Source organism: Hemitrygon akajei, chromosome 4 (assembly GCF_048418815.1).
Source record: "Hemitrygon akajei chromosome 4, sHemAka1.3, whole genome shotgun sequence".
In the NCBI taxonomy this organism is placed as follows: domain Eukaryota; kingdom Metazoa; phylum Chordata; class Chondrichthyes; order Myliobatiformes; family Dasyatidae; genus Hemitrygon; species Hemitrygon akajei.
Window position 1 is genome coordinate 18,752,657 of NC_133127.1, and position 13,285 is coordinate 18,765,941.

Sequence of the window (13,285 nt, forward strand, 5' to 3'; positions counted from 1 at the left end):
ACACATCTCTCCATCTCTTTAAAAGCCTCTATAATGTCTGCCTCCACCTCCACACTTCACAGTTCATTCTAGCACCTACCAGTCTTCTGAGGGAGAGAATTAAAGATCATTTGGAAAAGCAAGGACTAATCATGGACAATCAACATGGCTTTATCAAGCAGAGATTTTATCTGACCAATGTAAATGAATTTTTTTGCAGAGGGGACACGAGGGATATTTTCTTCATCCAGAGATTGGTAACTATCTGGAATGCACTGTCTAAAGCAAAGTCCCTGAGAGCACTTAAAAAGAGTCAAGATAAGCATATGTATCATCGAGCAGAGACTAGGCATCTAGGACTAAGTGCTGCATGATAGGATTAATATGGAAGGGTACCCACTAGTCAGCATGGATGAGTTGAGCTGAATGACCTACTTCCATACTGTGTGATTCTGTGGACAAAAAAAATCTCAATTGCCCCAGCATTTATACCACCTTACACAGAAGAATGATAGCAATGAAATTGTGTACCTGAAAATTTCAGCTGTGCTTGAATATGATAAACATTTCCACAGAAAGGACTTGATTTCAACGTGTTCCTCAGTGCTAGATGGACACAAAATGCAGATCAAGGTTACTGAGGAAAAATGCTGGAAGTATTCTTTGGTTTAAATATTTTACACAACAGTTTGAAGATTTAAGGCAATTGCCATTAATATTTACTCATCCTTCCAAATACCAACCATTCTCATTACAGCATCTAACAGTTAAATAACTCCACACACTGGTTCAACAGGTAGCTTATTCAGGTCGTGAAAACTTAGTCATTGCAATTGATCTGCCTGGAGAAGATGTAAATAGGAGATAAGTACGAACAGACACTAACAGAAGGAAAAATGCTGAAAAGCTATTGGAACATTTGAAATAAAAGTGTTGGGAATATAGACCTTAAGAGAGAAAAATAATAGTTTAACACACTGATGACATTAATCTGAATTGGAAGGCTGCCTTACTTGCTTCCAGAATCAATAGGTTTGGTTTACATATAATTGCAAAGTAAACAATACCAGATATGGAAAGGAATTATTTCCTAAGAATCAATTGTATAGGAGATCTAGCAAAGTCCAAAGGAAAATAATTTTTTTCAAGTTTATAATTTATCATTTTCTTCTGTTTCTTTGGATCAGCAGCAAAAGATCAGCTGTAAGAGGTTTACTAAGGTCCATAAATAAAATACAGCAAACAATTGTGTTGAGAACTTTCAACTGATATGTCAATATCTTTTCAACTCTGACAATAACGTACTTATTCTGCCCTTTCAAAGTTATGACATGTACAATGCTAGCTTGAAAGGGAGGTAAAGAATCTCAAATCCTTTTAGTTATGTCAATGGGACTAATGCATTGTCACACAAGTAGACATATCATCCAGAAATGAAACAAAATTATTATTCATATTTTAAAATAATTCCTATCCCATAGAATTATGTTTGTACCCATCTACCAAGTTATTATCATTTTATTTCCATTTACAACTGCACCATCTTTAAGTACAAGCTTGGTAAAATAAAATAATCAGCAGCTGATGTTTTGCTGCTGATCCAAAGAAACTGAAGAATTTTATACCTCGCTATAAAATTTAACTGTACCTTTACACTTTGTCACAAATCGGGCCTTATCAAGTGGACGGTTGAACCGAATGCAAATCTGAGTCATTTGTGGAAAAACTGGTCCTGATCTGAATTTGCCATTCCACCTAGGTGAAACATAAAATTAAAGTATACATTTCTTTCCAAAATATTCATGAATATTGAATTTTCTTAAAAATGTTTTTCCTTAGCAAAGTAAAGCTTTCTCCAAAACAACATTGCATGCAAAACACATTGGCATCTGTAAAAAGTGTTTCAGTACAGGTTACGCTATTTCGTTAAACTGTTAATTTAAAAATCTCTTTATCCAAGTTACATTATGTAGAACAAAACAAAACAGAAACAGGCTCTCCCGCTCACAATGTCTCCACCAAAGCTTTTTCATGAAATTGGCAGTTGCGTTGGCACAAAATAATTAATAATTTGAAGTAATAAAAGTAAATAGTAACAAAATTGTTGATAACAATGCCAGAATGTCTGCACAATTTCACATCTTAAATCGTTAACACTTTTGTCTGCTGTTGCTTGTGAAGAGTAGCACAAAAATAATGTACAGTGGAAAATCTTACCAGCCAGGAAACATCAAATAACGTGTTCCCAACATAAAGGGTTCTGAGAAACTGTTTTCAGACAGAATCATTTCAATATCAGCATTCCTAAGTTTTGTGGGAAAGAAGGATAAAGGGGAATTTTATAAAGGTGATAATGCATGCTGATTTATTAATTTAATGCCTTAGATTTTATTTTGATGTTCACAGGATGTAAAGCATTCTAACCACATGCAAGATATGTCTGTTTCCATCTATTGCAATTAATAGGAAATATAATTGAGATATTTAATTTTTCATCTATGTCAAATTCCAGATAAAGGCACCTAGCGAGTAGCCACATTTTTACTTAATGTTTGCATTACAGAATTATAGAGGCTTATCATGTATTAACTATAATTCATTGGGTGCATCTTCTAAATGATGGTGGAATTCAAAACTTCAATCCTGATTTTAATACCTTGTCACTGCTCCCTTTTCTGCTAGAATGAATGCAGCTCTGGGGTTTGCTACACGAATCAACTTCTGCAGATGCACCAAGAGCGGATGCCTTTGCTCGGAGGTTAAGCTTGTGAAAACTACATTACTAACCACTCCTGCAAACAAAAAAAAAGGTAGCTCAATAAGTTATCAATAAGATTGAAATGAGTACAGAGAAAATTTATAAGGATGTTGCCAAGACTTGAGGATCTTACTTACAGGGAAAAGTTGATTAGATTGGACTTTATTCGCTACAGTGCAAAAAAAATGAGGGGAGATTTGACAGAGGTATTGAAAATTATGAGGGATAAATTCAAGCAAACCTTTTCTACTTGTCTTGTTAAGGATGACAGGTGAACTATTTAAGGGGAACTTGGGGGGGGGGAGGGAACTTCACTCAGAAGGTAGTGCAAGTGTGGAATGAGCTGCCAGTGGAAGTGATGGATGTGGGTTTGATTGCAACACTTAAGAGAAGTTTGGATAAGTACACCAATGGAAGGAGTGTGGAGAGCCATGGTCTGGGTGCAAGTCAATAGCACTAGGCAGAATAACAGTTTGGCACAGACTAGATGAACTGAAGGGCCTGCTTCTGTGCTATAGTGCTCTATGACTCTGTGATTGAGAAACTGAGACTAAACATTAAATGAAAATTAATGTCTTATTCTTTCCATTGTATCCCTTAGTTTGAAGTCTTATGCACCAAATCTCAGATTTCTAACTCAAACTTAGCTTTCTTCCACCCCACTCCACCAGCTGCATTCTCAGTAAAAAAAAAAAAATCACACTGTGCAGATAAATCCTCAGGTTTACACAGTGGAAAAATCTTAGTAAAAGCAGTCGTGGGTGTCTAGAAGGATGCTAAAAAAAATGTTAAATTGAGCGGTAGAATTGTAGCTCACCACTCCATTTTTGGCTCACAGACTGGAAGGGCCAATTGGGATCCATCCGTCTGTCAGTTAAAACGGTTCCATGAATAGTCCAACCACTTTAAAAATGGCTTAATGTATTGGCAAAGGCCAGAAAGGACTTTAATATTTGGATTCAATTATGCAATTTCTATTGCAAAAAGCAAACACGAACACTCAAGCATAAAACAGAACTGGGCTATAAAGCTTATTACTAAAGTCAATGTTCCAGCTGGCTAAGATCACTTCACCAAGAAATGGTCTTAGATATCTACATGGTGCATAAAAGTAGCAGTGTATCAGAAAAACTTTAACATTTGTCAAAAATTACCATTGCAATTCCTATACAGGATGCAAGTATACACTTGCATTATCTGGACACAATCTTAAAACATTTCAGTTACATCAATACATGCGAGGTAAACAAAAGAGCAAAAAACCAATTACTTTCAACAATATACACAGTATTTACTTCAATTCTAAATACCTTGAGAGCACTGATCCAAAAGTTTTGGGAAAAGTAACCTGGAACAAAACAAGTATATTATGAAAATAACACATAATAAGTCAATTGATGCAGGCAAAATATGACCATAAGACAAAAGAGCAGAATAGGCAATTCAGCCAGCTGAGTGTTCTTTCTGAAGTCTCAAAACAATCTGCAAATTTGCTAAGGGTTATGAACATTGCCTAAGGACCTTACTTGGATCTCTACAATCCATAGGAGTGAAGAATGCTGTTCTGATCAAGCTTAGAACTGCTTACTGCTATCATAATCATGGTTAGGCATGACAAGAAACTATTACTAGGAATTTATAGGTATGTATCTTAAGCAGAAGCAATGGAATTTTCCAATCATTACAGTTGATAGATTTATTTGTGTTTTCTATATGGAACAGAAATGACAACAGGATTCCCAATTCAGCACAAAGCTGGGAGCAATAACTGGTTGGGATAGCATGGTCCAAAGTTACACAATGGTCTAAGAGACACAATCAAATATTCCCAACTGATGAGGAAATCTGCAGACGCTGGAAATTCAAGCAACACACACAAAATGCTGGTGAAACACAGCAGGCCAGGCAGCATCTATAAGGAGAAGCACTGTCGACATTTCGGGCTGCGACCCTTTGTCAGAACTAACTGAAAGGAAAGATAGCAAGAGATTTGAAAGTAGGAGGGGGAGGGGAAAATGCAAAAACTTTAGAAGGGAGGAGGGAAAGATGTGCTTGGTAGTGGGATCCTGTTGGAGGCGGCGGAAGTTATGGAGAATTATACGTTGGACCCGGAGGCTGGTGGGGTGGTAGGTGAGGACAAGGGGAACCCTATCCTGAGTGGGGTGGTGGGCGGATGGAGTGAGGGCAGATGTGCGGGAAATGGGAGAGATGCGTTTGAGAGCAGAGTTGATGGCAGAAGAAGGGAAACCCCTTTGTTTAAAAAAGGAAGACATCTCCTTCGTCCTGGAATGAAAAGCCTCATCCTGAGAGCAGATGCGGCAGAGGAATTGTGAGAAGGGGATAGCCTCCTACTTTTAAATCTCTTACTATCTTTCCTTTCAGTTAGTCCTGACGAAGGGTCTCGGCCCGAAACGTCAACAGTGCTTCTCCTTATAGATGTTGCCTGGCCTGCTGTGTTCCACCAGCATTTTGTGTGTGTTGCAATATAAGCTGTATATTGATTTTGTACTTGGGTGTAAAGTTAATGGTGACAAGAATTAAGAACAGGTCTCATGAAATAACTGAATCAACAGGCAGAGAAGTCATATGTAGAGTTTAACAGCAAATTGAGGCTGTGATTAAAGTTCAAAGTAAAATTTATTATCGGAGTACATAGATGTCACCATATATAACACTGAGATTCATTTTTCTGTGGGCATATATAGCAAATCTATCGAACAGTAAACTGTAAACAAACTGTGCAAAATGCAAATATAAATAAATAGCAATAAATAATGAGCATGAAATAACAATATAACAGAGTCCTTAAATGAGTGCAACTATCCCCTTTTGTTCACAAGTCTGATGGTTGAGGAGTAGTAACTGCTTTTGACCTTAGTGGTGCAAGTACTGAGGCACCTGTACCTTCTACCTGATGCCAGCAGCGAGAAAAGAACCTGGCCTAGCTGGTGAGGACTTTTGATGATGGATACTCTTTTCTACATCAATGTTTCATGTAGATATGCTCAATGGTAGGGAGGGTTTTACTCGTGATGTATTGGGCCAAATCCAATACCTTCTGTGGGACTTTTGTTCAAAGGAATTGCTATTCAAATACAAGGCTGTTAAGCAGCCAGTCAGAACTCTTTCCACCTCGCATCTATAGAAGTTTGCCAAGGCTTTCGATGGCACGCCAAACCTCTGCAGACTCCTGAGGAAGCAGAGGCACAGTTGCGTTTTCTTTGCAATTATATTTATATAATGGATCCAGGACAGGTAGTGATACCCAGGAATTTAAAGTTACTGAACCTCTCCATCTCTGATTCTCCAAGGTTACTGGTTTCCCTCTCCTGAAATCTATGATCAGTTCCTTGGCCTTACTGACATTAAGTGAGAGATTGTTGTTGTGACACCACTCAGCCAACTTTTTAATCTTCCTCCTGCATGCTGATTCATCACCCCCTTTGATGCAGCTGACAACAGTGCAGTCATCTGCAAATTTGTATATAGTGTTGAAGCTGTACTTAGCCAAACAGTCATACAGTGGCATGCAAAACTTTGGGCACCTCTGGTCAAAATTTCTGTTACTGTGAATAGTTAAGTGAGTAGAAGATGAACTGATCTCCAAAAGTCATAAAGTTAAAGATGAAACATTCTTTTCAACATTTTAAGCAAGACTGGTGTATTATTTTTGTTTTGTACAATTTTCAAGTGAAAAAAAAGGAGCACCATGCAAAAGTTTGGACACCCCAAGAGATTTGAGCTCTCAGATAACTTTTACCAAGGTCTCAGACCTTAATTAGCTTGTTAGGACTATGGCTTGCTCACAGTCACCGTTAGGAAGGCCCTGGTGATGCAAATTTCAAAGCTTTATAAATACCCTGACTCCTCAAACCTTGTCGCAACAATCAGCAGCCATGGACTCCTCTAAGCAGCTGCCTAGTGCTCTGAAAATTAAAATAAATGATGCCCATAAAGCAGGAGAAGGTTATAAGAAGATAGCAAAGCATTTTCAGGTAGCTGTTTCCTCAGTTCATAATGTAATTAAGAAATGGCAGTTAACAGGAACAGTGGAGGTCAAGTTGAGGTCTGGAAGACCAAGAAAACTTTCTGAGAGAACTGCTCATAGGATTGCTAGAAAGGTAAATCAAAACCCCTGTTTGACTGCAAAAGACCTTCAGGATGATTTAGCAGACTCTGGAGTGGTGGTGCACTGTTCTACTGTGCAGCGACACCTGCACAAATATGACCTTCATGGAAGAGTCATCAGAAGAAAACTTTCCTGCATCCTCACCACAAAATTCAGTCTCAGATTGCAAAGGAACATCTAAACAAGCCTGATGCATTTTGGAAACAAGTCCTGTGAACTGATGGAAGTTAAAATAGAACTTTCTGGCCGCAATGAGCAAAGATATGTTTGGAGAAAAAAGGGTGCAGAATTTCATGAAAAGAACGCCTCTACAACTGTTAAGCATGGGGGTGGATCGATCAAGCTATGGGTTTGTGTTGCAGCCAGTGGCACGGGGAACATTTCACTGGTAGAGGGAAGAATGAATTCAATTAAATACCAGCAAATTCTGGAAGCAAACATCACACCGTTTGTAAAAAAGCTGAAGATGAAAAGAGGATGGCTTCTACAACAGGATAATGATCCTAAACACACCTCAAAATCCACAATGGACTACCTCAAGAGGCACAAGCTGAAGGTTTTGCCATGGCCCTCACAGTCCCCCGACCTAAACATCATCGAAAATCTGTGGATAGACCTCAAAAGAGCAGTGAATGCAAGACAGCCAAAGAATCTCACAGAACTAGAAGCCTTTTACAAGGAAGAATGGGCGAAAATCCCCCAAACAAAAATTGAAAGACTCTTATCTGTCTACAGTAAGTGTTTACAAGCTGTGATACTTGCCAAAGGGGGCCTAAGTACTGACCATGCAAGGTGCCCAAACTTTTGCTTTGGGCCCTTTTCCTTTTTTGTTATTTTGAAACTGTAAAAGATGGAAATAAAGTAATCTTGCTTAAAATATTAAAGAAATGTGTCATCTTTAACTTTATGCCTTTTGGAAATCAGGTCATCTTTTACTCGCTTAGCTATCACAGTAACAGAAATTTTGACCAGGGGTGCCCAAACTTTTGCATGCCATTGTAGGTGTAAAGTGAGTAGAACAAGGGGTGAAGTACTCATCCCTGCGGTGCTCCTGTGCTGTTGGCGATTGTGAAGGAGATATTTTTGCCAATCTGAACTGACTGCAATCTACAAGTGAGGAAATCCAGGATCCAATTGCACAAGGGGGTCTTAAGGCTACTAGACAAGTATATGGAGGAATTTAAGGTGGAGGGCTAGATGGGAGGCAGGGTTTAAGGGTTGGCACAATATTGTGGGCCGAATGGCCTGTACTATGCTGTACTGTTCTTTGAAAGAATGCGCATGGAAAATAATCGAAAATCTTCAGAAGCTATCACAGATCTGTTATGTAGATTCTAAGACGACTCCCTAGAGTAAATTCCTGGGAAGGGAAAGGAACCCTCACAGATAATCAGTTAAAACAAAAAGGATATACGGTAGAGGAGGTCTGATAATGGTTGTGCTCTTTAAAAGGAAATTAAGTGAACACAGTGGATTCCTGTTAATTGGGCCATCAGTTAATCAGGGCAACCACTTATTTGGGACCTGAGCCTTGCCAAACAATTGCTAACTAGTGTCAGTCATGTGTGCTTGTATGGCCATTAGACACTACACCACACTTACAGTGAACAGTTTTTAAGTAGTCACTTGCATGTGTTTGTGTTCAAAAAAGTGATTTTTGTCACTGATAGTTGGCAAGAAATAAGCAGTAAAACAATTCAGAACTACTTTGCTCATTGCGGCTTCAAGCATTTAAGCTTGGGGATGCCAGAAACAGGCAGGAGTGAAAATGAAACAATTCTGCCAACTCAAGAAATCAGGAACTACGAATAGCTTGAAGGTGCCAACAATCATCTTTACATCGAAGCATTGTACCAGGCTGTCCATTACCTGCACAAGGTGCTACACTGATTTTGTTAACCTACAGTCAATCAAAATAACAGCAGGTGAATTCCTCAAACAATAACTATTAGGAACTGATACAGTTTTATAGTACTCTAGTAGCACTGGCAGTGTTCTAATTTGTTCTGTATTTCATTTAAATACATAGTTTGTTACTCAGCTGAAGAGTAGTTTGTCTTTTTTATACCTTTATAACTATATTCATGAAACTTTGACCATTTGGGGTAGCTGCTTAATTGGGCCAAAAATATACTAGTATTGATGAATCCCAATTAAGTGGAATCAATTGTACTTTGCACCAGAATGCACTACACTGATACATACATTCTAGTCACTAATTCACTAAGAGGGGGGTGCGAGTTTGGAATAAGCTGCTAGCGGAATCGTTAGATGTGGGTTCAAATGTAACACTTAAGAGAAGTTTGGATAAGTCGATGAATGGGAGGGGTATGGAGACCCAAGGTCCAGATGTAGGTTGATGGGACTAGGCAGAATTACAATTCAGCATGGACCAGATGGGCCAAATGGTCTGTTTTCATGCTGCAGTGCTCTCTGACTCTTATGATCAGCTATAATTTCTTCCATGGAAACACGGTTTCTATCCTGTCAACCCAATGTCAAATACCCCAAGTAAAATAAACTCAAAAAGATCCCAATAATTAATGGTCATGTGCAGAGCAATCACCAAGTTGTTCTGCATCCAAATAGGATGCCTTCAATGTGCATCAATAAAAATTGGTAAGGGTCAAAGGCAACATGTCATATTTCTTTATCCTCCATAAGTAGTTGAGAGTTAGTAAGCTATCAATAAAACGGAAGTTGAAAGTCACCTTCCATTACAATCCTATTATTCACATTTCTGTGATTTCCCTACATATTATTTCTCTAATTGCCGCAGACTACTGGGGGATATATAAAGCCAGAGTGATTATCCATTTCATATTTTAAGTTCTATTCATATGGTTGTGCTGAATGTCTCCCCATTTGCAATACTAAACAAATGTTTCTTTCTGCAGAAATTCTACATGATCTGCTTTGTATTTATAGCTTTCTCTTTAGTTTCAGATTTGCACCAATGAAGAGTTCTGCACCTAATAGCTCCAGAATTGTATTTTTCCTTCCTTTTTTTTTCTTTCCTCATCACCTCCAGCTGAATCATACGTTTCAACCAAGATCATTCTCAATTTGTTTTACTCCAATAGGTATAGGCCTAACCTGATGTGTATGTGAATCCTTTATCCAAGGAAACAACTTCAAGGACCTTCTCTGCACTATCTTCAACACCAACTTTAGCGGTGACTTTCAAACAAACCAAAACCACTCCCAAGACTACACGAGGGGGTTAACACTGTATGACTAGCTCCAACAACAGTTCTAAGTCAAAGAAAGTAAGTTTGATCCTTTATTAAGAAATCAGCAAAAATGAACTGACTTGTAAGAATAAAAAATGAACAAAACTAAAGCTAGCGATATAATAAGCAGCTAAGCATATTCAAATGTACATAAGCATCAGAAAATTTAAATATACTAAGCCAAGCAATCTTAACATATTTTAAACATTAGCAGTCACCAAAACTAAATAATTCCCTCAAACTACCCCCTGCTCTAACCAGATTAAAAACTGAATTACCCATGAATATTAACTATACTCTTCACATCCACTGTGCCCCAACCCACATGACCAATTACCCAACACAAAATACAATAGAGAGACAGGAAATAGATACGTGGCTCCTACACTGGCATTTCCACTAAATAAAACTAAATCCATATACAGTATCTCAGTTATGGTCTCACCAATACTCCACAAGTTGCACTAAAATTTCTCCACTATTTTTACTCCACATCCTTTGCATGAACGGCCAACATCCCATAAGCCATTCCAATTGTTTGCTAACTTTGGGTGATTAATTGAGAAATCTGAGGAAAGTGTAATAAAAATAATGTCGCAATTCTGATCGACTAACTTTCAGAGATACAAGGGAAATCAAACTGATGACAATAGCCAAAATTCTTTCAAGAATAATTTTGAGAGGGTTTCCGAGTGGAGCATGTTATGTAATCAATTGGAAACAGATAATTTTAACACCCAACAAACAATGACATGCCTTTGGCGAGAATGACCATATTCTGGTGAATCTAACATGAGAGTTCCTAATCAGCTTCAGGCAAAAACCAGGCTTCTGAAAAGCAAATACATTTAAATTGGTCTGATTGATGTTATATCCAAAGTGGAATGAAAGGTATGAATGAAGATAAGTACAGCAAATATTCAAATAAGTATCTCCTAATTCTTAATGAGGATAAATTAGATGACTCAGAAACTCTGTAGATGAAATTATTGCAGTGGCTAATTAGTGGATTAATGACACCATTACATTAAAAGAAGAGGCTGATAATGTTGCAATTTTTTTTTAGAAACCAACATAGGTAAAGAGATTCAAGCAACACACACAAAATGCTGCTGGAACGCAGCAGGCCAGGTAGCATCTATAGGAAGATGTTTTGGGCCGAGACCCTTTGTCAGGACTAACTGAAAGAAGAGATAGTAAGAGATTTGAAAATGGGAGGGGGAGGGGAAGATCTGACATGATAGGAGAAGACAGGAGGGGGAGGGATGAAGCTGAGAGCTGGAAAGTTGATTGGCAAAAGGGATACAGAGTTGGAGAAGGGAGAGGATCATGGCACGGGAAGCCTAGGAAGAAACAAAGGTGGAAGGGAGCACCAGAGGAAGATGGAGAGCACGCAAGGAGTGATTGTGAGAGAGGGAGGGAAAAAAGGGAAAAAATAATAAATAAGGGATGGGGTAAGAAGGAGAGGAGGGGCATTAACGGAAGTTAGAGAAATCAATGTTCATGCCATCAGGTTGGAGGTTCATTGGTTTTAAGTAAGGTCAAATGATAACAAAAGAATGAAAACAAGTTGATGTGCATGATTACTAAACAGAGATGCAGGCAAGAGGCAATATAGTCAACTCCAAATCCTATTCCACATGTTGAATTTTCAAGAAGCTAAGAAAGAGGTGTCCTTTGAAATATTATCATATCATTTAAGCGGCCAAGTTCAAATGGTACCTGTGTTCCATAGTTGAGCACTGTGGGTCAACGCAGGTGGTGACAGCACCAATGACAAATGAAGACTGAACGTCAGGGTCTGGATGCATCTGGATAGCTTGCACAACGTCAATCACATCCGTGTATCTAGAAGATTAATTGTAGGCATTTGCACTGAAAATTACTTTTCAACAAATGACTGCAACACACAAAACATATGTTCCAATTTGTTAAGCAAGCTCTCATTTATACTGGTAATATTTGTTTAATAATGACTATGAAGTGCACAGGGGCTCCACTGAACCAAAACGGGGTATTTGGGTAGTCTGAATGCATGTCTTTTTCCGACGGAAAAAAAAAGCAAAAGCTAGAGGGCATAATTTAAGGTAAGGGAGGAAAGATTTAAAAGTGACCTGAGAGGCAACATACTCAGGCAGAGGGTCGAATGTATAATGGAATGAGAATATGTTGAGACAGGAAACTTGGCTAAGTCTTAAATAGGAAAGTATGAGAGGGACACGGGCCAATTGGAGGCAAATGGGACTAGCAAAGGTGAGTACCTGGGTGGCATTGACAAGATGGGCTGAAAGGATTGCTGTCATGCTTTACTCCTTTATGACACTGTGACTGGGCAAGCTTCAATCTCCATTCTGGTTCTATAGCTGGCCATCTATTGTACATTAATGATGGGAACACCATTGGACATCAATATCTCAGTTAAACAAGGTTTAATTTACACCATTTCATCAGAAAAAAATCCAGATTTACATTTCAATGGAACGTGCTTGCACTCCAGCTACCACAAATTATACTCAACATAAGACCATATAAGCAGAATTAGGCTATTCCATCATGGCTGACCCTGGATCCCACTCAACCCCATATCCTTCTCGCCTTATCCTTTGATGCCCTGACCAATCAGGAAACTATCAACTTCCATCTTAAATATACCCACAGACGTGGCCTCCACTGCAGTCTGTGACAGAAAATTCTACAGATACACTCCTCTCTGGTTTAAAAAAAAAATCCTCTGTACCTCTATTCTAAAAGGTTGCCCATCAATTTTTAGGCTGTGCCCTCTGGTTTTGAATACCCCCACCACAGGAAACATCCTCTCCATATCCTCCCAATCTACTCCTTTCAACATTTGGAAGGTTTCAATGTGATCCCCCCGCACTCTTCTAAATTCCAGTGAGTATAGACTCAAAGCTGCCAAATACGCCTCATATGTTAACCCCTTCATTCCCAGAATCATCCTCTGGACTCTCTACAATAACACATCCTTTCTGAGGTACGAGGAACAAAACTGTTGACAATACTCCAAGTGGGGCCTAACTAGTGTCTTATAAAGGTTCAGCATTATCTCCTTGTTTTTATATTCTATTCCCCTTGAAATTAATGCCTACATTGCACTTGCCTTCTTTACCACAGACTCAACCTGTAAATTAACCTTCTGGGAGTCTTGCAAGAGGACTCCCAAGTCCC

General features: G+C 38.6%; 1 protein-coding gene across 2 annotated transcripts in view; it reads right to left on the reverse strand.

Moving 5' to 3' along the window:
- dnaaf9 (dynein axonemal assembly factor 9) overlaps nucleotides 1-13,285 on the reverse strand; it is a 141,208-nt gene that overhangs the window by 14,271 nt on the left and 113,652 nt on the right. For both annotated transcript variants that reach the window (XM_073042128.1, XM_073042129.1), the window contains 6 exons: nucleotides 11,822-11,947; nucleotides 4,048-4,085; nucleotides 2,636-2,771; nucleotides 2,197-2,283; nucleotides 1,628-1,734; nucleotides 511-585 (listed from right to left, as the gene is read on the reverse strand). In XM_073042128.1, the coding sequence (XP_072898229.1) occupies nucleotides 511-585; nucleotides 1,628-1,734; nucleotides 2,197-2,283; nucleotides 2,636-2,771; nucleotides 4,048-4,085; nucleotides 11,822-11,947 (569 nt within the window). The remainder of the gene's footprint in view (nucleotides 1-510; nucleotides 586-1,627; nucleotides 1,735-2,196; nucleotides 2,284-2,635; nucleotides 2,772-4,047; nucleotides 4,086-11,821; nucleotides 11,948-13,285) is intronic.